The 24,671-nt window shown below is 39.8% G+C and overlaps 1 protein-coding gene and 1 non-coding gene across 2 annotated transcripts in view; both read left to right on the forward strand.

The window, feature by feature from the left end:
• The first annotated feature begins 2,575 nt into the window (after nt 1-2,575).
• Nucleotides 2,576-24,671, forward strand: part of LOC115370598 (sodium channel, voltage-gated, type II, beta) — a 29,393-nt gene continuing 7,297 nt past the window's right edge. The window contains 6 exon segments of the mRNA XM_030067696.1: nt 2,576-2,799; nt 16,370-16,530; nt 19,086-19,211; nt 19,213-19,303; nt 21,955-22,147; nt 22,671-22,732. Of these exon segments, the coding sequence (XP_029923556.1) occupies nt 2,727-2,799; nt 16,370-16,530; nt 19,086-19,211; nt 19,213-19,303; nt 21,955-22,147; nt 22,671-22,680 (654 nt within the window). The 5' untranslated portion in view covers nt 2,576-2,726 and the 3' untranslated portion in view covers nt 22,681-22,732.
• On the forward strand, nt 5,911-5,984 carry trnat-agu (transfer RNA threonine (anticodon AGU)). Its single transcript has one exon. It is a non-coding gene; the product is annotated as a tRNA-Thr (tRNA).

The following is a 24,671-nucleotide window of genomic DNA, read 5'->3' on the forward strand; positions in this document are numbered from 1 at the left end:
TTCTGTTTCTGCTTCTTTTATCACATGAGTTCTCCACACAATACACACTGATACTTTTTGTAGGTGTTTTAGGACCAGACAACTTTTCTACCAATGTGTTATCCCTCTTTCACTCCCAACACAGACTGTTTACCTGCACAACCACTCAAACTACAAACAGACACATCTGCTCTTTCATACGCAAGATAAATCTTACAATATGTCTCAGAATCCCATTGACTTTGTGATGTGAGCTGAAATCTGCATGCTAATAGATGTCAAGTATGTCAAATATGACATGAACAGTTTAGTCCAAAAACAATGAAAAAAAAAAATTATTTGGCTGTATTGGACTGTTAATTGATCTCTGAACAGTTGGAATGATATTTAAAGTTATTTGATGGCAATGAAGCAGTTAAGATCCTTTGATAACATGCTCAAGTTTTACAGGACAAAATTAACAAAAAAAAAAAAGGCAGTCAGCACTCGCAAATATGTGAATAACCCTTTTAATTCACACAGCAGCAGAGGAAACAGATTTGTTTCAGCCCTCAGCCTTTCTCAGCATTTCTGGAGCTCAAGTTTTTAAAGTTTGCTACTTGTTCCTATTTTGCATGTCACTCATTTGAGGAATCATAAGAGAGCTTGGTAAACTGCAGCTAAGTTAATTAATAAAGCAGGTGATAATACTGTCCATTGGATCCATATTTTATTGTGTTATATGCGTATGAATGTCTGTGCATGTTGACCGGGCCAGTCAGTGCACAGCAGGTCTACTGCATGTCTATGGACATGCAGAGGCCCTCTACAGCCATGACATTACATCAGGAACCTGTTTCCCAATCACTGTAGTCAGCAGTGTTACTATGATTACCACAGACAGAAACCATGGCAACCAAAGACAGCCAACCCTCCGCCTCGGTTCTCCCTGCTTCACTCCTGATGACTTAATGCCTTCAAACCATTGCCTGTCTCAATACACCCTGCCTCTCACCTCTCTCTCCTCCTGTCTTTGCATAACCTTACATCTCCCCACACAATCTCCTCCTCTTCCCTCACTCTTCATCCTTTCTTATTCTCCTCTCTCCTCTCCTCCATTCTGTCATCATCCATCTTTCTAAAAGCTGAGATCATCTTTCTGCTCAGAGGGCTTGCCGAGTCTCCTCTCTCACCACCTCCTCCTATACTCAATCTGCCTCCCTCTATTGCTCAAACACCTCTCTGGTCACCATGCCAACACCCGCATCCCACCCAAGAATAGCAAAAAAGGAGGGGAAAGAGGGATGGAGTGGGGATACCAGTGACCGTTAGCTACTAGTCAGTGATATTATTGACTAGTGCTAGCTTCATCCTCAAACCGCCTTCTTTTCCCTCCCAGCATTCATTCCTTCTGTTTCCCATCCAGCAGGGATGGGTGGGAGAATGGATGACAGGAAGGAGGGTGGGATGGGTCTGCTTAGTTTCTTGTTTGCCTGCACGGCTGCCTGGTAGCTGGCAGTACAGCATCCTCAGCTCAGACCTATGACCCCACATACATGTACTGCTTGTTTTTGTTCTTCTTGTGCACATTTATACTTTTTTTTTTTTTTTTAATATTTTTTTCTTGTCTAAGAAAGACATTTGAAATATGAACTCCAACATCGGTCAGTCTAATCAATGCTCTCATCTTAAAATAGTATAAATCTGCTAGTCATCTAGAGTTACACTGTATGTATGTGTGTGTGTGTGTGTGTGTGTGTGTGTGTGTGTGTGTGTGTGTGTGTATGACTTTATTCTTTATTCTTTTGTGCGTTGTTTCCTCTACTGTCTCTATCCTGGCACTTTTTTTAATCTGTGAAATATCTAGTTATACATGAGATCTATTTTATTCACTACACTTGATGTTATTTGGTCTTTAGTTACACTGTTCTACTCTGTTCTGTTGTTCTTTTCTGTTGGATTCTGTGTGTTCTATTGTATTCTGTTGCCTATCTGTTCTATTCTATTAGCTGTTCTATTTTATTATATTAACTGTCTCGTCTATTCTATTCCGTATTCTATTATGTTAACTGTTCTTTTAGATATTATTTTACTCTGTTAGCTGTGTTATATCCTTTTATATTAGCAGTCTGTTACATTCTGTCGCATTCTATTTTATCTATGTGTGCTCTGTTCTATTCTGCTCTATTATGTTCTGTTCTATTCTATTTAGGCATGTGTTGCCTTGCTCTATTCTGTTCTGTTCTGTTCTGTTCTGTTAGCAGTCTGTTCTGTTCTATTCTATTTTATTTAGGCATGTGTTCAGCTCTGTTCTGGTCTATTGGCAGTATATTCTGCTCAGTTCTATTAAGCCATGTGCTCTATCCTATTCTCTTCAATTCTCTTATAGGCCTACTCTACTGGCAGTCTTTTGTATTTTGGTCATCTCTATTTAACCATGTGTTCTGTTTGTTCTGTTCTGTTTGGTTTGGTTTTCTCTGTATTTTGTTGTGTTGTTGGCTGAGTAGGGGCAGAAGGACCAGAGTGAGGGAGGGAGGGAAAGTGTGGAGTTTATCACTCCCTCTCGCCCGCACCGCCAACAAACCGCAAACCGTGAGACCAACCGTCATAAGGCTACAGACACTGCCAGCCATATCCTGCCTCTGAAAAATATAACAGTTTTTTAGCATTTTTTAACGCACAAAGAGCAGGCTTGCCTCGCCCTATCTGCCCATTTTTTCTTGTTCAGACCAAAACGACGCCGTGTTTCTTTGTCAGAGCGGGACAAAATGGTTTGCGCCGAGCAGGATAGGAGGACCGTTCAGCTGCTGAGCGCGCTCCTGCTGCTGCTGTCGCTCTCCGGTAAGAAACTAGCAGCCACACCGAGCCGATCGATGCACTGATACATTGATACACGGATCAATAGTACAAAAGAATGACAACCGCTAAGCCCCCCGTTCTGCGCTCCATCAGCATTTCTGCACATCTGAGTGCGTTTATGTGCGTGCGTCTGTGTGTGCGTGTGTATTTGTGTATGTATACGTGTGTGTTGGAGAGAGAGAGAGAGAGAGAGAGAGGGAGAGAGGGAGAGGGAGTGAGAGAGAGATGTAGGCTACAGCTGTAATGTGAGATTATCTTGGCTAATTCTGATCAGAGATTTTTCCGGCTTTAAAAGGCCGACTGATGGCTCCGGTTATGATCGGAGTCGTGTGTGTGTGTGTGTGTGTGTGTGTGTGTGTGTGTGTGTGTGTGTGTGTGTGTGTGTGTGTGTGTGTGTGTGTGTGTGGTGGGGGGCGGGAGGGTGGTCAGCGTTGTGCTTGTATCAGATCACTTTTTTTTTTATTTATTGTAGCTGATTTCCGATCAGTTGTGTTAGTTCCCTCTGGGGGCTTATTTTGTCCTGCGTCTCCAGTGACCTGCTGGATCACAGACTGAAAACAAGATTATGATGTCGTACATAAAAATAAACACTGGCTTTCGCCCTCTGACAGTATAACAGCACACACTGACTCATATCAGCTCCGTCTTGTCAAGTTAAGACTATAAATAAGCCCGGATATCAAGCTTATGCTCTAGTTATGTATTAAAGAAGTGTTGCTTACAGCAGTTGTATAACTATAATACAACAACATGTGGGAGTTGTCTCATGGAAAAGGCCTGTGTGAACACATTAATTTATAAATGCATGAGGCAGACCAAAGAGGAGAGCAGGATGAAATTTAGCCCGGGCTCTCATCTGGGTAGACAGTAATCCACAGATAAAAACGATAGGCCTAAGCCACCAGATCAAAACATACTCCCACACAGCCTGACCCACATCTGATCAAACCCCAAAGCATCATAGCACACAACGCTGATCAAATGGGCCTGACTACAAATCCAATAGCAGATGCACAAACAAAAGCAGACTTGATCCCATATGACAGGCTCTTGAGGGAAACCAGCTGAATTAGGGCTTTTTTTTTTTTATTTTATTTTTTTAATAATGTGGGTGTATGACATAGTTTGTGTTGGAAAAAAAAGTGATGCTGTGTCATTCAGTCCCTCTCCACTCGCTCCCTGCTTGCTGTCTCTGTCCAATAAATGCTATTCTGGCATGCAGCATGTGCTCTGTTGACTCAGTACCAGAACTACAAGTGTAAACTAACAGCCTAATACACTGCATGTGCAAAACACTAGGTGTATTTCTCTGATACTGGAGCCTCTTTTGCACAATTCATCCCTCAATAGCTCTTAAGCTTAAAAATCCTTCTCAGACATATCTATCTATTTCCTCCTTGGTAAATATTTAATGAACAAAATCAATAATGGGTAAAAGCCTTTACCATGCAGTGCTTCAAGGAAAGCATGTCTCTTAATGTGTCTCTGATGTTTTGATTTTATATAGAACACAGTGTAGCTTTTACTTGAAATGAGAGAATTTGATTTATAGGATCTGATTTTGAAGAGTATCATCAGACATAAACAGTTAGAGCTGCTGTCCCTCAGGGTCAGACGACACAACAAAGAGCATTCCAGTTTGATCCCACGCGCATCTCAACAATGGTTGGAGGGAAAGAGTTGGGAAATACTTGGATTGATGCCATGACAGCTTGGCCAAAAGGACGAGTGAAATTCCAGGAGCTGCAGTGATCATCATCGTTGTTGTTGGCCCACCAGGCCTCAGTGAAGTGAAATTCTGCCTTGAACTTTTCTTTCTCTTCTTGGCTCATCAGATCTTTCACTTCAATTATTTGGGACATAATTCAAAACCTGCATCAGTCTATTTTTAAATTCCAGCACCTTTTGCTTTTTCACCCATGCCAACTGAAAATAGATATCCAAAAGTAGTTTTGTGTTGCTGGGCAACCCAGTTGCATAGATAAGCTATCAGTTTTACTGTGGTTCATTTTTTTTCCTGTTTATATCATTCCAACAGGATGTCGACAAAAGGGTTGTGTGACTATATTTTCACTCCTCTGATAGACCCACATTAGCGTTAATTTTGATCCAGTAACATGCCTTGTTTAAGCCTACATAACTAAATATCATTATATTACTTGTATCATCAAACATTTGAGCACACCAGTTAACTAAACTGTTAATTGTGAATCATTTTAACTTATCTGCTCGTATATGTAATTTGCATTTATCTGCAAATTAAATAGAGCAGGTGTTTAGATTGTAGGGTGGGTTGCATGCATAGAACCAACTTAAAGCCTTTATCCATTGTTTAAGACATTGATTACATTTGCCTAGAGAATTGCAACCATACACTGAAAAGACAAGACTCACAATGACACCGTTTCCATATCACAGTTTACAAAATGAAATTATACTATCCCTTGCTGTGCATTTCAGTGTTTCAGTCAGGCAGTTCAGCAATCAAATCATTTGGGACAACCGTTAGTGATGCTCAGTGTTTAGGCTTATGCACTCAGTCCGTGGGTTCCTTACTAAGTACATAACATTTTTAATAATTTCCCTAATTAAGAAATGACCTACAAAAATTACTGCAGGGACTTTACTTTTTTTGTGCCTGTGTTAAGCTCCAGTGACTTTACATTTACCTTAACTTGTGGTATTTTTTTATGTAATGCATGTACAATATTGCTATGACTTTGATATTCTTGTAGTTCAGTATCACAGCAGCTCCACAATTGCAGTTACCACATAGCGCCACTAGAGGGCAGCAGTTGCAAAGAACAACAGGCATAGAGGAGAAGCGTCTAAATGCCGCAAGATGATACAAACATTAAAGAGTTGAACCAAGTTGAAATATAGTTATGAACAGATAGAAATGATAAATTAAGCATTGTCAGTGATGGTTAAATGTTAAAATTTAGTCAAAGTCAGGCGGCTCATAATAAACAAGTTGTAGATTGTAGAGCGTGTTTGAAAATGATCACAGGAGCTGAAAATGGAAGTGTGTTTATTGGTTAAACTTGTTTACTGTTCGCTGATGATTGGTTAACCAGTTATTTGTTGCTTGTCAGCGCTGTGGCTTAGTTGGTTAAAGCGCCTGTCTAGTAAACAGGAGATCCTGGGTTCAAATCCCAGCAGTGCCTTTTGGTTGCACACCGACAGCTGTTCCCAGAAAGTCGAGTACTAAAAAAAGACAAAACAAAACAGGAATGAAGGATTAAAACTCTCCAGCCGGAAATGAATTTGTTGGCACCCACAGTCCTCCCTTGTCTTTCTCATACTCTGTCATCTGACCAAGCGTTCAATTTATTTTCCAAAATTATTGTTATCTATTCAGATTAATCAAAGTTGCATAACATTATGGAAGATTTATAAATCCTACCACACATAACAACTTCAGTTTGGTGTCATAGATGCCAAATCACCAATGAAAACAAGTAGCACCAAACAAACAGAGATGTATTTGTCATTTTAAGATTATTCTATACAGTGTATTTATATTCTTACATAATGTAACATTAGCCTAGCCTTAGTGGCACTAATAGGCTATAAGGTGTAAGACTTCTGCTGTCCAGTAGCACAATCTGAACATAATGTAGCTGTAAACTTTGAAGGGGTTATAGGTCAACACCAGTGACTCACCAGGTGCTGAGGCTCTCAGAGCTCATTTTCCAGCTCCATTTTACTCGGCTTTGGATTTTTAACCAACAGAAAAAAATAGCTTTTGATTTATTGTTTCAGAATCTATAACACCACCTGCAAGTGAGTATCTAAAGCATCACCTATGAGTTAGCACAAAAAATATGTTTTCATGTTTATGATCCTTATAATGACCATTTCAATTGATTATTTATTGAATACAAGGCAGGGGAATGGGTATTTAATTGAATCAACAATGAACAATTCAAGAATGAGTCATTTTTTGTAGTTCAGCTAAATAAATACAATGGCAGCACTGTGGAGTAAATTCCTTAGTGATTTCTTTCAGTGCTGATATACTGATGCTGCCCGTCAGAAGACAGTGCACTCCTGCTAACACAGGTATTCGAGGCGAGTCACCACATCCTTCTCTGCAGTATTCCTGCACTGCCACTAAATAGCTTTAAGTCTTTGTGTATATTTCCATTTGAATACTTGCTTGCATCTGTGCCTCTGGGTGTGCAAATGTATGTGCTATTGGTTCAAGTCAAGCCCTAAGCCCTAAGTAATGCTTGATGGTTGGAAATTTTGAAACCAAACAAAGTGACAGACTCTGAGTCTCTGCTATAAGTACAGATGGCTGTCAATAATGCATGGCTGTGGACAAGTGGAGGGTAGAGCAGGACAAGGGAAGGGAAGTGCCTTTTACTTCCACTCAAAAGAGTCAATATTTTTCATGTTCTAAGATGTTAAGCAATCACAAAGGAGATATCAATATGTTTACAGAGATATAACACCAACAGGCATACAGTGAAATGTGCTGAACATGCTGAATGCATTATCATTGTTCAATCACATGCTACTTTCTGTTTTTCCTGTCCAACTGTTTTTCCTGTACATTAGGATGAGCACCACTTAGCCCTTTTATTAACACATTTCATACAAATTTACCAAACCAAATTCAGTGCCCAGGCTAATCACAGACTGCTGGCTCATTCAATGATTTTTTTTAATGATAAAGTGATTATATTAACAAGTGGGCCTCTGAGAATGATCACTGTCCCGTTCCATCCCTGACGCAAGTACAAAAAAGCTTTTCCATCCCACGGGTTTCCTGCAACTCCCATGGGAGTTCCCATCAGATGTCATCCTCTAGTGGAAAACTGCACTGACTGCTGGCTGTCCCTGTTTTTGGCAGCAGAGTGCAGACTGCTGCATTATGCAGTGTACTGTGTGTGTTTCTCCAGAGTTGGGGGCGCCAGAGCCCCGCAAAGCAGTACAGAGCAGAACTGAGCCCCAACAAAACATAACAACAGGCTGACTAACATGTACAAAGCCCCCTGGGGACCACCGGTGCAATAAAGGCCTGTGTGGAAATCCATTCTTGCAGTTTTACGATCTGTGTGCGCTTTCAGGTTAAAAAACACATGTTAAATAATATGTATTTTAATAACATGTATTCTTTACAAGTCTTTGCCCTCCAAATGACTTTTCCCACTCAAAGTATTTTCTGTTGTCGCCGGGAGAAGTCATCCCACTGCTAATTTAGATGAAACACAAGCCTGGAGAATGCCACTTCAAGGCCCTCGGGGGGTTTTAGGCAATTCTTCCTTACATTTCCCTGCTAATTGTATTTTGTATCTTTTATAAAGTTTCTATTTGTGTAAGTAAACCAACCAAATGAACCCAAATGACAGAACACATGCAATAACATGCTGACAGGCACGTAACATCACTGATCATGTTGCAGACTGATAAAACCAACTTGACAACACGCATATACAGAATATGGAAATGTGCTGCAAACGGAAAACACAGCTGTGGTGTGATGGTGTTAATACTGAAACTCAAAGTGTCTCATATTTCTAATCACATTTTAGTAATTTCATTTAAAATTAAGTCATTCTATTCATAGGCCACTGATTGTTTGCTTGTATTACACGGTAATTTCCAAACTACCCTTAAACAATCATAGATCTGCAAGTAAGGCGAGGGGTTATTCCAGTGTAGGGTTCAAAAGACAATCACTGGGAAAGAAAATTTCACCAACAGCATTTATGCTATGTAAACTTCTCTGGCTGCATGGATACAATTAGATCAAGATATCAAAGGAACCAAATTTGATTTAGTGAGCGATATTTTTGCTTCATTAGCCCTCGTCTTCATCAGCCTCCACAGTGAAAGAATTTACCTTTAGGTTTATTGTCTTTTCAAGGTGGTCAAGTCTGTCATCATTGTGATCATACACTTGAAAAAAGGGGTGTTTGAGTTTGCTGCTTTGTTTCATCGTACCAAAAAGTCTCCATACCTAATGGCCAAAACTGCTGGTGAGTTGTAAGGGCAGTTCATTAGCAGCTGCAGAGACAGTTCTGGAGAACAAGTTGAAACCTCTCTCATCTCCATGCAAGTCAGTGGGACCACAGCCCATATTTCTCTGCACAAGAATATATACTCAATATTTTTTTTTTCTACAAGTACTACTGCATGGCACATGACCATGTGCTAGGATGTAGCACTTAGCCCTGGTTGTAGTAGGTATGTAATTGTATGACTTTATGACACCAGGTTGTGAAAGGATAATTCTGATATTTTCAACCTGAGCCCTATTTTGCCATCTTTTTGGGTCCAATGCCACTGACAGGCTCAGACTGCTGTTATTTATATCTGGCAACATTATGGAAAGGTTCCCTATGGAGCGAGCCATTTTTGTGAAAGTCTAATAACATTTATCCACTCTGCTGGCAGCAGATCTCTTTGCTCTGGGAACAGCATTTTTCTTTAGGTAAAAGTGCTATGATCTAGGATTTCTTTCTGGCTGGGAGTTGTAATCCTGGACAAAATGGCCAAGAGCTGATGGTCTTCAAGTCAAAGTGTGTAGACAGGAGTGTTTCAGTCCATTTGTAGCGCAAACAGCCACAACTTCAGTGTGTCCCTATCTTAAAACTAAACTATGTTTTCTGTACTCCCGTTAAGGTGGTGCACACGTCTGTCTCTGTAAAGATTCTTTCCATAATGTTGGCAGACACACAGAATAAAAACCTGAGCCTATCAGTGGCAAAAACAAGCACTTGTAGTGGAAGTTATTTGACGGCCGAACTTGCCCCATGTGATAACAGTGCAGCCCTTTTTTTACCTGCCAGATGTGGTGATCTTGCTAAATAATGGATCAATTCCAAATATTTTTGTCCCTATTGGTCATGTGGGCCCCAAAAGGTGGAAAAATAGCACCCAAGCTGAAAATACCACAATTATCCTTTAAGAATGTGTATGCCTGGTGATTGACAGGTCACCTATGCATCGCAGATTAGGGAGCATTATCAAATGACAGTGAATGTTCCTCTGGTTCTGTCCTGAAATGATGTTTGTGTTCATCTTTTTCTGTCCTTCTTCGTGATCATATATCTGATCAGCTGTGCAGGTTTAGCTGTTATCTCTGCTTATCACACAGCAAATATGGCCTGCTTTACATTTACCCGCACAAACAGACAATCAAAGAAGTCTGTGCGTCACCTTGCGATTTAAGACAGTTGTATTTCTACAGTACATTTAAACCCCACCTAGCACGAGGTGGACTTTAACAAGCTAGTTGATGGCATTAATCTTGCATGTTTAATCACAAATTCATTCATACGTTCATTAATTATTTAGGCTCATTTATTTAGATTTAAACTCTTTTGCACTCATCATTGGTGTCACGGGCACACCACACCTTCCCCTCTGGGAGCCCTGTCAGGGAGAGCCATGTGCCTCCTCCTGATGTCTGCTTTAGGACATCAAATCTGTAATCTGTGAGTTTGAACAACCGCCTGTTAATCTGCATAACTACAAAAGCAGTTGTCTGCTCTTTCCTCTTTAATTACTGTTGTTCCCCCTGGACTTGGATTTATTTTTTACACATTTTTTATGTATTTTTAGTATTGTCTAATGTTTTTTTCCCAATGTCCAAGTTGCACTCTTTCATCTGAGAAAACGGTATTATGACATAATATAATCTTTTTTGCTTTTTTAAAATTTGAAGTCCACATCACCAAATTTCAAATCATGCTTATGGTTTATAAAAGTTTGAATACAGACGGCTACACACACATTTTAAAACCGAGTTTGTAGATTAAGTTGTATGCATGAGTTTTAAAGCTGAGAGTGGATTTCCACACTTTTTGTTTGTTTGTTTGTTTTTGTACACCAAATTACCCTGAAGAAAATTTTTTACAATTTGACGAGATTTTACCAAATTTTAGGACTATCTTCTTAATGTTCACTTACACTCTTTTGCCCTTGGACCTGCTTGAAATCATAGCAAACACTAGAAGTTGTAGATGAGGGGCTGCTGGCCCACGGTGACTCAAATGCCCTCCACTGCTTGTCAGGCTGACTGGTTGTGGATCCCTGGAATAGCTCGGTCCCTGCTGTTCCACAGATGCTTAGTTGGATTTAGATCTGGTCAGCGGGGAAGCAAGCCAGGCCAGTGCATTAGGATGAATCCACTGTTGTTTTTGTGGAACTTTTCCTGGATTTGCTTAAAATATTTGCACATTGAAACTTAGCTGTCATGAAGAAATGCAACGGACTGGTGATGATGCTGAAACACGCTGGGAAATTTAAAGCTGTTCCACTTTTATTGTGGTGCTCAGTGTATGTCGTGTCTCGTGACAACACACACACACACACACACACACACACACACACACACCACCACCACCAACAACAACAACAATAACAACAACCTGTACTAATGACAAAAGGCATGTCTGTTGCGCATGATCATGTCTTTTTCCACAATGTCTGTCTTTATGACATTAAAGTCCCCCTCCAGCCATCGATTAAAGCCCTTTAGATCATCTCTTCTTCAAGTATATTGCATGTTTAAAGATATTTCCATGAAAAAAGCATCCATTCATGTCTTAAAAAGGCTTAGATATAATTCTCCAACTTGCATTCGTTAAGTATACACAGATCTATGAATATGAGTCCCAGCCCAACCCCTGCCGGCTTGCACACTGGCTTGTAACTTGTATTGTATTTGATAATCTATCCATGTAAAAAAATGTTTTTTTCAGCAAGTCTCTTAGTTACAAGCAACCATTCCAAGTTGGTCTTGTTGATTTTTTTGAAAATAAAACATTCACCAGAGGGGTTGTGCTAATGATATGGAAAGCAACACCCCGTCAGTTGATGGGATTGCTTTCTCAGGTTTATGACGTCATAAACCTTGCCTGTGTGAATTTGACTTTCTGACACTGTCCTTAGCACACTGCAGTTTTGAAGCAGAAAAACTCAGCCATGGCACTGACTGCATATTGTCCTGTAGCATAGGAAAAACACCACATGGACACGTTAACAAGATTGAAAACATATTTTTCATGGGAGAGGGTCTTTAAGTTGCATTAGACTGTCTATTGACAAACTGCATTAATTCGTTCTGTTCTTTGTGGTTAATGCCAGCTTCCTTTTATCAGTAAACCACTTTTGACCACAGGCCTCCTGTGGCTGATGGTCTGTGGATGCTGTATCATTAATAGGAAAAAAAAAACAAAAAACAAAAAACAGAAGCAATGCAGTCACACCAGTACATGTGTCACATATCGTTATACATGTTACAAAGTCAATTCTAACTTGTCTTGAATATTCTCTGAGAGGCTCACATATACAATTCATGTCTGCTTTTTAAAGTCTGCCTCCATACCTTCATTTACCCATCAATAAGGTGACATCTCCTTTACCTGGATCACCCTCAGGCAGTCTGTTACAAGCCTCACCATTATTTTAAGTCATGAGAGAGGGGACACATAGACTGGAAAGAGAGAGGCGGGGGAGGGCAAAACAAAAATTACATAACAGATCAGAGGGCTGCTCTACCTTCCTTCTACCTTTTTTTCTGCAGTGACCTTGAGACAGTCAGGAACAATGGAGGGAAAGAGAAGGGGGAGGGAGAGGGAGAGGGAGAGAGAGAGAGAGAGGCAGAGAGAGTGAGCAAGGGAGGTAGATGAGAGTATAGGGAAATAGGTGATAGAGGTAAAGGGCAAGACAAAGGTAGGAAGTATGTAGGAAGTGGCTAGAGAAGAGGTGTGAGAGGAGGCAGCTGAGGTGGAAAAAAGATGGGCGAGGACAGAGGGAGGGGCAGGGAGAGGGAGGAGTAGCATGAGGCTGCTGCTTCACTGCAGTATTTCATCTCTTAACAAGTCTCTCTGTCTCTCCCTCTCTCTCTCACTTGATAGGATTGCTGAGTCAGCAGCAGCAGGAGCTCTGTATCAAACCATATCTCAGACTGTATAGCTTGTGTCTGTGTTTGAGTAATAAGGCAAATCTATGTGTGAATACATGTATGTGTGTCAGTGGCGTGTGATTGTATGTTGGGACACTTGTGTTTCTGTAAAACAGCCAGGTCTGTATGCAGGGACAACATTGACATGGCACTGCTAGCATGCTTAGCTCACTGCTGACAATGCAAGTGTGCGTGTGTGTGAGTGAGTGTGTGTGTGTTTGAAAGAGAGAGAGTGAGCAGGTGCTGTACTGCAGCAGAAGACACCTGACTGTCGGGGCTAGTGATGGCTGCATTGAAAATTGTGTGTGTAAATTATACATATGGGTGGTGGGTGGAGTTGTAAAAACTGCAAGTGTGTGTGCACATGTGTGTGTGTGTGTGTGTGTGTGTGTGTGTGTGTTGGATGTGATTGTGTGTATGTGTGGTGCAGAGAGGCAGGCCTATAGAGTGGTGCAGCAGCAGTGGGAAGGGAGCCAGAAACACCCAACTGCAGAGGAGAGAATGGTGCAGAGTCCCGTCTCTCTTTTTTATACACGCACACGCACACACACATGCACACACACACACACACATGCATATACATATACACACACACACGCATGCAGAAACACAGATTCTGTCTGGGAAGTGCAAGCCCATGCTGAGAGCTGTTAGATGGGAGGAGGAAACTTGAGGAACTAAATGTTTCTTCCATTTCTTTTCAAATTATATGACTGTAAGTGCAAAGATATAGGATGCAGTACTTGCTCTTTACTTTTCACTTTATGATTTTATACTTTATATGTTTACTGCAATTCAAAGTAGATTTGAATTGAGTCAGGTAAAATATTTCATAGTCAGAACCTATGACTGGCTCAGAAAGAAAGAAAGAAAGAAAGAAAGAGCCAGTCTTCCTAAGCAAGAACATGGGAGTAAATATGTCGTATCCTTCTGTCCTTCTGTCTTTTGAAATTTGGACATTTGATTACAAACTCCAGAACACTGTGACAAAATGTACCATTTGTTCACAATCGGACCAGTGATGTCAAAGAACTGAAGAGTGAGTCATGCATTTTAAAGTTGAATGCAGTGCCACCATTTGGACAATGGGGTCATTTTAAGTTTAAAGACTAAGATAGCCTAATCCCTCCAAGTTTTCAAATGAAAATATAAATAAACATCCAACAATGAAAAACACAATAAAATCATGTTCACTACTTTACAACATAACAATCAACATTGCTTTATACATTCACTTTGCAGGGCCTGCTATGGTAATGTTATTAGAGGATTAAGCCTAATTACAGTGAAGTCCATCAAACAATAGGGTGTCTACCCAAGTAGCCACAATTTCATTCAAAAACTCAATAAATGGATGATAGAGATTAAACTAGAAAATTAATTATCAAAACACCATGCTTCTATCATGTATACTACCATGCATATGCCATGTAAAATAATTAGCATTTTCAAACTAAATGATGGAATTCATTTCATTACGACTTATAATCAAAAACAGGTCATTTTCAAGTTACAGTGTGACTGTACTCCCAGTTTGTTTTTGTCTCCTCCTACCCTGCTAGTTTGAAAAATGCTACATATTGGGTGTGTAGAGCAGCAGTAGAGAGGGAGGAGGAGGGGGGAGCAGCTGTAATATCCATTTGATTACATACAGTCAAATTGAAGCGCATCACTATGAAAATATGGCACATCCAATGAGTTTCACCTGCCTGTTATTTTTTTACTCTGGAGAGATGCTGATTATGAGCCTAAAACAGCAACAGCTGATATGCATAAATGTGGAGGCAGTACCTTGTATTACTGTCTCCTGTCTCATACAAAACTTAGATATCACATAACACCTCGGCCCTTTAAGGCTTGTGTTGACAGGCTTGTTTGACACCAAAGGTGTCAAACCATGTACTCTGGAGGACCGTGAGTCTGCAGGTTTTCATTCCAGCCAAAGTCTTATATCACCAGGCTGTTTTATTGTCTGACAGACCCTAAACCAGACAGGAAGAACTAATCAGTCAAAGCACTCGCTCTACTGTTTTATTGGAGTGAAAAGTTGCAAAACCTGTACTCTACCGGCACCTCATATTTGTTTTGGTGTCTCTGTTCTTAATTATTCATCAGAAATATGCAGACCATATTATGCTACTCATGTTTTTAACCAAATTTTATCAATGATACATGGACAAACTAATTTTTCTCTCTAAAAACAAATTACTGTTGATATAAAAAATGTTCTTAGATCTTGGCAGAATTCATGCAAAAGAAAAGTCCTCCTGGTCCACAAGAAAGAATACTGCTGGCTTTCTACCAGCCAATTAATTGCATTCATCTGGTGTCCCAAGTAATAATCAATCACTGATTAGATGGCTAGATTAAAAACCAGAGCTCAGGGTCCTGAGGACCAGGATTGAGATCTACTGCTTTAGCTGACGTATTACTTCATCTGTAATTGGGTTGGTACCAAAAATGATTAGACCTCATAATTGCCAATCTTTATAGAAATCTGTTCACACCTGAATCAGTTCTGTGAGTCAAAGAGAGCAACAAATTCACATCAGCTTACTGTCTGCGTGACAGATACGCTCCAGATAGAGCACATGACACAGCACAATACTCAGCAGTGTAAACCTAAAGGAAAAAATATTCTGACTACACTGCTGAAACATCAGAGGGCTTACACAACTCTTGCCACTCTTCTGTTATATGAGTAGAATCGCAGTATCTCTCATTTCAGCCATCACTTTCACTGGTGCTTCCATACATCTTTTCCAATTTGTATCCTCACAGTGGTTAAAAATATGTTCCTACAGCCAAAACAGATTTTCTCATGAACAAATACACAGGACACACATTGAGATCCCTGTTTTTTCCCTGTTTGTTCACTTGAATGTGACACATAAAATGCTTAGTTATTACCACAGACATTTCTGATAGGTGCAACAAGGACCTCTGACAGTCTTATATCTACAGCACAGGTAGATATTGCCTGTCTAGCAAGCATACAAATCAATATACAGTAATCACACACCTGTAGATAATATAAATAAGGCACTGTGCTGTACAACAGGCAAATAACTTGATTAGCTCTCTCTTACATCTGTATTTGAATACTATTGCAGCAATTACTGATTATGCAAAGAATTTGATCACTTTCTTCAATCAACTTCCAACCAAAAATAAACTTACTTAGTTACTTCTTGTTGTAGATATGCATGACCAATAACAGCTTTCATATTTTAGGTCTAACTCCCAGAGTTTCTAGACAGCTTGCACAAAAGTGCAAATACAAATTGCAAATGCAATAATATGTCACCATTCACAAGACAAATTAAAACAAAAAAAAATTATTAACACCTTAATTCTCCATACATTTGAAAGTATAGATATGATGCTGCATTATTCATAATTTGAAGAGATCTACAGATTTCTAGGTTGAAGCAGATTTGAAGTAGATTAGATAAGGTCAGATCAGGTGGTACAGCATTCTGTTCATTGTGTGTGTGTGTGTGTGTGTGTGTGTGTGTGTGTGTACACGTATTTATGTTTATAAAATTGTGTTTGTTTTTTTGTTTGTTTGTTTGTTTGTTTGTTTTTGGCAGCTACTAACATTATTGGTGGTGTTTTCATTTACAGGTTGTTCAAGCATGGATGTGCTAGTGGCCAGCAAGATCAATGCACTGAATGGAACAACGGTCAAAATCTCGTGCACATTCACTTCCTGTTATAAGATGGATGTCACCAAGTTTGCCATGAACTGGACCTACCAGGAAACATTAAACGACACAGAAGAGATGGTAAGAAGGTCTTCATAGGGAGTTTCTTTGCAATGGATCAGTGTTGTGATATCAGGGCCTTTCTTTTTACAGTGACCTTACATATTTACCGGGTGAAGGCTATGTAGATACTATATACATCATAAGACAAGTAAGTAACCATGTGAGGAAAATAAATAACAGATGCTAAGACATGTACTGGGAGGGGAAGAAGCTGGCCAAGCCAACCGGCAAGATGTTACGCTGATAGGAAAGGGATACAGATATTGCCCCAACTGGGAATCTGGCAGAAGAGGCCCAGCCACAGGTGAACAAATGAATGTAAGCATCCATGTCTGGTTTGCACCAGTTCTCCAGAGGCGGTGCTGGCTGCAACATTAATATTGTAGAATCTGGTGAAGGTCGATGGAGCTGCCCAGGTGGCAGCAGCACATATATCAGCAAGAGAGGCACCTCGCCTCGCCGTCAAATGTGCCTGCTCCCCTGATATTACTGGCAAATCTGTCGACCTATGCTGCTGGATTGCTTCCACAATCCAGCATGACTGTCTCTGCTTTGACAGCCTGCTGGAAATAAATTAACAGCTGGTCTGTCTGCCTTAGTGGGTGAGTCCTGCAGAGGTATTCTGTCAAAGCCCTAACTGGGCACAATGTTGCACGCTGTTGGTCTACAGAACTGTCTTGCTGCATTTATGGGACTGCAAGGCCCGCATCTCAATGGATAGTTGCAAGTCAGCTTCTGAGAGCACCTTTGGGAGAAATGAGGGATTAGGCCTTAGCACCACCCCCACATTCTCAGGAAAGAACAGGCAACAGTTGCCATGGACTGACAAAGCTTGCAGCTGGCCCATTCTCGCAGATATAATAACCAAAAGGAAAGCAGCCTTGATCGATTGAACCATTTCAGGTCTGCTGAATCGAGTGGTTCAAAGAGAGTCTGCTGCAGGTCTCCTAGAACTTTGTCCAGGTCCTAAGTGTGATCTGAAGGCTTTCTTGCAGAAGCCTTGAGTTTAGGGCCATCCTTAAGAAACCATGTAATCAGGCCTAAGCAAACCCCAAAGGGTTGATGACCTGCAACACAGCGAGCTTCGATGGCTGCCACCATGCCCTTAAGAGTAACTGGGGATTTACCTGCTTCCAGCTCAATACAAGGAGGAGGTCCAGGTGTCTCCTGTCACACTACCCACACACAAACACTACCCACCAAAAAGATCCTGCATGGTCAGCACCACTGGTGCTGAATGTCCCAGGGCTAAAAACCCAGACCTCTCAGAGGTCAAGCCCAAAGAATGAGACCAGGAAATAGGTGGAATAAAGTCTTATGCACCTGCAACAGCAGATCCCGTCAAACCAGCAGTTCCCATTGGGGTCCCATCCAGGAGAGCTGAAATTACTGAAAACCACATCATGTAGACTATTTCGTAGCCACCAAGATTACCCTGACCTTCTCTACCTGCAGTCTCTGTAGAAAGGGAGAAAGAAGGTCAAGGGGTGGAAAGGCATACAATAGGCCTCCAGGCACAAGGGGCCAGGGAAATGCCAAAAGGGAGACTAGGCAACAACATGATTTTTTACAGGAAGCAAAAAGCTTTTCTGCTAAAAAGAGCGCTGAAAGTTAAACCAAAATAAACATGTATTGTTGTGTACCCTTCAAAACAAAGTTTCAGCTTTGTGCTGTCTCTCAAGATCTTGTTGGTTCCTGGTCTCTATCTGTTTATTCATTTGAAAGCAGTACACTCATGGTTAAGCTCTTGTTCTTGCAACAGGGAAGGGGTAAATGAACCAAACTTGGTGGATGTATTCCACTTGCATAGATAAAAATACCACTACATGTATAAGAATCCAAACTATTACTTTAAGTAATGTTTATGCTTTAATTTCTGGAAATTCCAGAATTTACCCACAAGATTAGTTCCTGGAAGTTATTAAAGAGCTAGGAGATAAATAAATTAATTTGTTTAATTAATTTGGATTTATGTTTTAAATCAATGCAAAAAAAAAAAAAAAAAGAGCTGAATCATAAAATAAGTAATAAGCAGCCAAGTGCATGCACAAATCACCAGTCACTTGATCATACCCAAAAACAAGAAAATTTTAATTAAAATCATAAATCATGAAAAAATCAAGCTTTCGATTTTTTGCCATATTCTCCAGCTCTAATGTATAGGTATTAGTTCAATTGTCCATGTGAAGCAGCCATTTTGAGTTGGTCTTATTGATATTTTGAAAATAAAGCACTCACGTGAGGTGCTGTTAGAGAGGGGAGGAAAAACTAGTCAGCACGCCACAGGCAATCTCCGCCATTAGCTAAAGACACCCCTTTAAGCATGTTAGCCCCATTGCAATGGAAACGTAAATCCCTTATGCACTGGGCTGAAGTGCCTTGTCAAACCAAGAAGAGCCAGGTCAGCACATGTGTGTGGAAAACTAGCACAGGTGTGCATTCAGCAAAGAATAAGACAAGGAGCCCAGTATTTCTGGATGGATATCAATCCTGACCTGAAATCATGAATAGCCTACCTATGTCTTCAAACTCAAACCCAAACAAGGAATCTGTCTTTGTCTTTCTGTCACCAGTTTATGACATACTACAGTAAGAAGGGAATGGTGCCTCTGCGTTCAGACCGTTTTGGGGAGAGAGTTGTGTTTGCCGGGAATTTGGAAAAGAACGACTTGTCAATCACTCTATCAGATGTCCAGCTGGAAGGATGAGGGCTTTTACAACTGCTATGTGAGAAATCCCCCAGACCGCATCCAGGGACATGGTGTCATACAGCTCAACGTTGTCACCGAACGTAAGATACTCAAAAACTTCTTTCTGTAATTCCAGTGATACCTAACATTCGATATCTAACCACTGACAACAACCCTAATCCTCACTAATATATATATATATAACCTTAAAGTCTGCTTCATGTAAACTTAAAGGACCATACCAGTGATTTTGAATATCTGGCTGATTTACTACAAGTTACAGTGCAACAATATCAACAATGCGGCAGTGTCATGTTTGCTATGAGTTGCCTTTCAGTCTTGACCACTAATGTTAACAGACAAAAGTTTTTAGTTCTCCAGCATTACACAATTCCCACCTTCTTCATTACATTGCAAACCACAAACAACAAATCATTTCATGTGACGGTAAGAAAGACAACATTTAATCTTGTCCCCTTGATTTAGATAAATATAGATAATAGATATAGACAGCTATATAGATGGACAGATTCAAACCCAGGCCACTGCAGTAAGGATACAGTCTTAATATGTGGTACGCGCTCTACTTAGGCTTAAATGTGCTAATTTGTATTGGGTGAAACATGCAGCTAACAAAAGAGTAGCCATTCATAAACCACAGAACTAATAATTCGCTGTCTAAAGCAAATGTTTCCCTGGGGACTGTTTCCCAGCAGAGAGAACATTTCACTCTGCCCAAATTCATCCAGACAAGCCAGTGCTGCTGCTTTCAGGAAAACTAATGTGGAAGACTTTATTACGGTGATGAAATAATGGTGCAAGGAAAGTTTGAAGTCTCTTTAAGTTCATTTTCATATTGTGCAATGACTGGAAACCAGTGACTGAATAAAAGGTAGGAAAAATTATATCTTACTTCTAAAATACGACTGCTTGCTTTGGAAAAAGATTAGCAGAAATGTAAAGTATATACATTTTGTAGATATTGTAGATAATGAAAAATCAGTGGTATGGTCCATTTAAGTCTGATTATTATATTGTACATTGCTGCATGCTGTTGGTGTGGAACTTTGATTTGGCATAATTATGTGTTCATGATCAGATTCTCCCTGGAGACAGATTCTTTAATTTAAATGGGACTAACTGAAGAAAGATTAAATCAATAAAATGACTCTGGCTCAACCCTAAGTGTAAATCGTTTGTAATGAATAAGTATTCTAAGTAATTTTCTTCCATACAGTAAAGATATCTCACACACGCACACAGACACACACACAGACACACACACACACACACACACACACACACACACACGCAGATTCACTGCACTTGGCTGCAGTGATAAAAAAAGGAGCCAGAAGAGACTTTTCCCAGTAGGATTGGAGAACACTGCAGTGAATTTATATTTCTCAAAAGCTGACACTGTTGTAAAATGGCAGAGAACAGCCCGTGCATGACAAAAACAGGGCATGAGGAATGAGATGCACAATATAAGCCAAAATTTTTAGCTTGTAGAGGGAGGCAGACGGCTCAGTTCTTTTGTATAGGTTGATAGAGCTGTTAACATTTTGGCTGTATGTTCAAACCATCAGCAGCAGCAGATCGAGCTATACTTAATGTGTGCAGATTAGAGATTTTAATCTCACAATACAAAAGTTAGACACAGATGATGTAGTCTAGCATCCACTGTGTATGAGCACAAGCACCACACACTTCTCAGTTTTCTTTTCTCCTCACTAATAAAAACTACTACACACTGAAAATATATATACAAACTGTATTCATTACTTAATTATTGATTAAACACTAATGTGGACATGACTTGACTTGCCAGTTTGTACAACTTAGGAAAGATTAGGAAAATTTGATTTCCACTATTTTTAGACAACACTCTGTACATCTATTTCTGTTTTCTGTCTAATAAAAGCAATAGCTAGAAATAGCTATAATCTCCTTTACACTCAAAAACAGTGTTTCAGCTTGTTTTGTAACCATCTGAAATGATGTAATGTTAATTTGCATTGCATCTTTCAAATAAATTACTAAAAGAATTAAATAAATAACTTTAGGAATAGATACCAACACAGGTAGTAGACAAAGCCTCATACTTCCTCATAACTAATCACTTTGTTCAGCAAGGGCTATAGAGCCTGGTGAGCTTTTTGCACCTTTTATGACTCAGCAAGGAAGAGGCGGATTTTCTTGTTACAAAACTCCCCTTTTCTATTGAGACTTTTTTTTTCTTTTTAAGCATTTAAGTGATGCTTTTATTCAGAGGAAAGGGATTCAGTGGCTAATCGAGGACATTTTGATAGGAAATATGGCTGTCATAGCCATCAAACCTCTGACCTTATAAATACATGATGGTCTCTGTAATCACTAGGGAGTCGAACAAAGATCCCAGAAATCCCATAAAATAACCCTATATCTTTGTGTGTGTGTATGTGTGTGTGTGTGTGCAGGCGTGCATGTCCTGGAGCCTAAAGACGTGCTGGTGATGAGTCAGCTGTTTACTTATTAATGATCAGGAGGAGGTTAAAATCAGTCCCTTTGCATCTCTCTTGCTCTCTCTCTCTCACGCACAAGCACACACACGCACATGCATATAACACAGGCTAACTCAGCAGCATTTTCTTTCCACTCTATTTAATCGGCCCAACAGAGCTTTTAGCCAGCATTACTTGTCTCCATCTTTTGTCTACAAAATACTTAACCCTCTCATTTCCTCCCCTCTACCCTCGTCTCATCTCTCCAGTTCCCCCTCCTCGGGACTCAACCATTGCAGTTGCGATTGGGGCATCAGTAGGCGGAGCATTGGCTCTGGTCATCCTGTCCATGGTCGTTGTGAAATGTCTCCGTCGACACAGGAAACAGGAACTGATGTCAGAGGAAAAGATGGAGGAGGAAGGGAAACTTGAAGCCGAAGGTGTTGCAGAGGAGGGAACCAAGTAAGAACTTTCAATCTTGCAACCTCTCAGCCATAAACTCCTAAATCTTCAACTCACAAAATGATTAAAACCTACACCTCACACCCAAAACTTGAAGGCCCAAGCCCTGGGTCTTACGGCTTCTTTTTATATCCTTGCACATTTGTACAGTAACAACTACTTGATGAGTAAAATATCAGCTTTTCCCACAAAAAAATATTATTACACTGAAGGTCATTTGAGCCTGGGACACAGTGTAATGAAAACATGCTGCTTCTGTTTTCATGGGGAAAACAGCACAAATAGACTCACAGCTCATTCTGTATCCTGACCTTTTGGTTAAATAACAGTATATGGACTACATACCTACGTCCCTGTTACTGTATATACAGAGCTGTCCAAATGAATTAACCATACAGCATAAAGGTAACTATACATTGTTTAATCTACTAACCATGATTTCCTCTCTCCTGCCCCTGGATCACTAACCTCAAACCTTCTCCCTCTACTGACTGAGAGCTAATGTGTTCTCTTCTATTGATAGACAGGTATAACGTGGTCAGCAGACTGAGCCAGTGGCCTGTGGAGCTCTCCCCTCCCCCTCTGGTAAATACTTGGTCATGTGACCCATGTCCACCAGTGTGGAGTGTCGTTCCTCTCCATCAGCCTTGCAGTTGCTTCATTCTTCCTGTGACCTGTGACCTGTGACCTGTCCTCTACAAGTGTTGTGATTTTGTGCATTTTCTCTACTTTTATGGAGTGGTGTCTATGTCTCTCTCCAGCCCATATCTGCTCCACATGACTCAGACACTGCAGAACAACAAAAAAAAAAAAATCTACAAAACAACAAAGACCAAAACACTGTTGAACCAGACTGATGGTAGCCCATTACATTATGATGAAACTAGTGCTTCACTCTGGGATCATGGGCAATCAAACTGTATGGTAATGTACTGTAAGTCCTCTCACTGATTCTTGGGAATTTGGATAAAACAGGTTTTAATTTTGAAAAAAAGGGAGTTAAATTACAAAATCTGAAGGTATATCATTATAGGCCAAGGTCTTGGCTGTTCAGCAATGTACCTCCTCATTTTGCATTTTTTTCATAAAATAGGCGTTTTCCAGTTATTAGGCTACTTTGTTTTTGTCAACACTGTCACTGTAATGTTTTTTTTATTTGAAAAACATATTTTTGAATTAAATTATTCAAAATATAATAATTTAATTATAAATTAAATTATTATATTTTGAATTAAATATTTTTGACTATTACTTTAATAACTCAAGAAACATATTATAAGCATATTAATTTAAAACCAATATAACTGCCTCTGACGGTGGTGACACTAATCTGACGGTGGTGACAGTGGCCTCATTAAAACATACAATTCCAAAATTTATACCACTCAAGTCAATGGCTTCTTGCTTAACAACTTTATTTAACTATTTGGTACAAAAAAAAAAAATAAATAACAATCCTGAGCACTGTTATAAGCATTTTTCAGACTTCAGTCATCACTGTCAGACAGAAAACCTGACGGTGGTGATGTCTGACGGTGGTGACAAAAACCTACTCTTTGACATGCCCTACATCTTGCTTTTCTGTTGCTACCTACATCAGACTTCTTCTTAAAAAGTATACATTTATTCCATAATCTAATCTAATATTTTTTATGCAAAAGAGATGGTGTTGACATGTTATGGTTGTGACAGCAGCAGTGTCCAAAAATATGAAGAGATTTAAGAGAGAATAGCAAACTTACATGAGCCTGAGGGGTCTTGAAGCATGCAGTAGAGCTGAAAGTTTGAAAAGGGGTCTTCAGGAATGTAGTTGACCTTGTATTTGTAGAGTTTTTTTTTTTTTTTTCTTTAAATAAATATCTGATGGTGGTGACGAATAGTAAATATTGTTCAAAACTCATCGTTTGTAGTTTTTAATACATATTATGATGTACTCTTTCATGTGGTAAATATATTATTCAATGAAATTATTACTTTTTGTTGTTTTAATCAAGTTGAAATGATTATATTCTTTCCGAGGACAACTGGTTTTGTAGGCCATGGGCCAACACATAATCATTAAATTAATAAAAATTTAAAACAAACCTATAAAAGAACCTTACAAATGTGCAAAGGACCCCCTGATTATGCCCTTGATTCTTTTTATTCATTATAATGTTGTAAATTTCCAACAGAAATAGCATTTTTCTTAGTGGGACATGAATTATCCACAGTGCTCTAATAATTCAACATAGATAGCACCACACCTCTTTTGTGGTCATGTACCACAGACCTTAAGGTAATGTACTGCGGTGCACCCTCCAAAAAGACTACCATGTCAGCACATTATTATAATTATAATAAACCATGCAAATGTTTACTTTAGGTGCTGTTTGGACAATTCATTCTCCATGTCAGAAGACACTTGAACCACATGTACATGGTAGATGAACATATGGCAGTAGACCCACAAAACTTGACTTGAACCTCTGCAAAAGCAAAGTCCTGTCGCTTATGCCATCCACCACCCGGCCTACCTCCAAAC

The sequence above is a fragment of the Myripristis murdjan genome, chromosome 13, assembly GCF_902150065.1.
Source record: "Myripristis murdjan chromosome 13, fMyrMur1.1, whole genome shotgun sequence".
Classification (NCBI taxonomy): domain Eukaryota; kingdom Metazoa; phylum Chordata; class Actinopteri; order Holocentriformes; family Holocentridae; genus Myripristis; species Myripristis murdjan.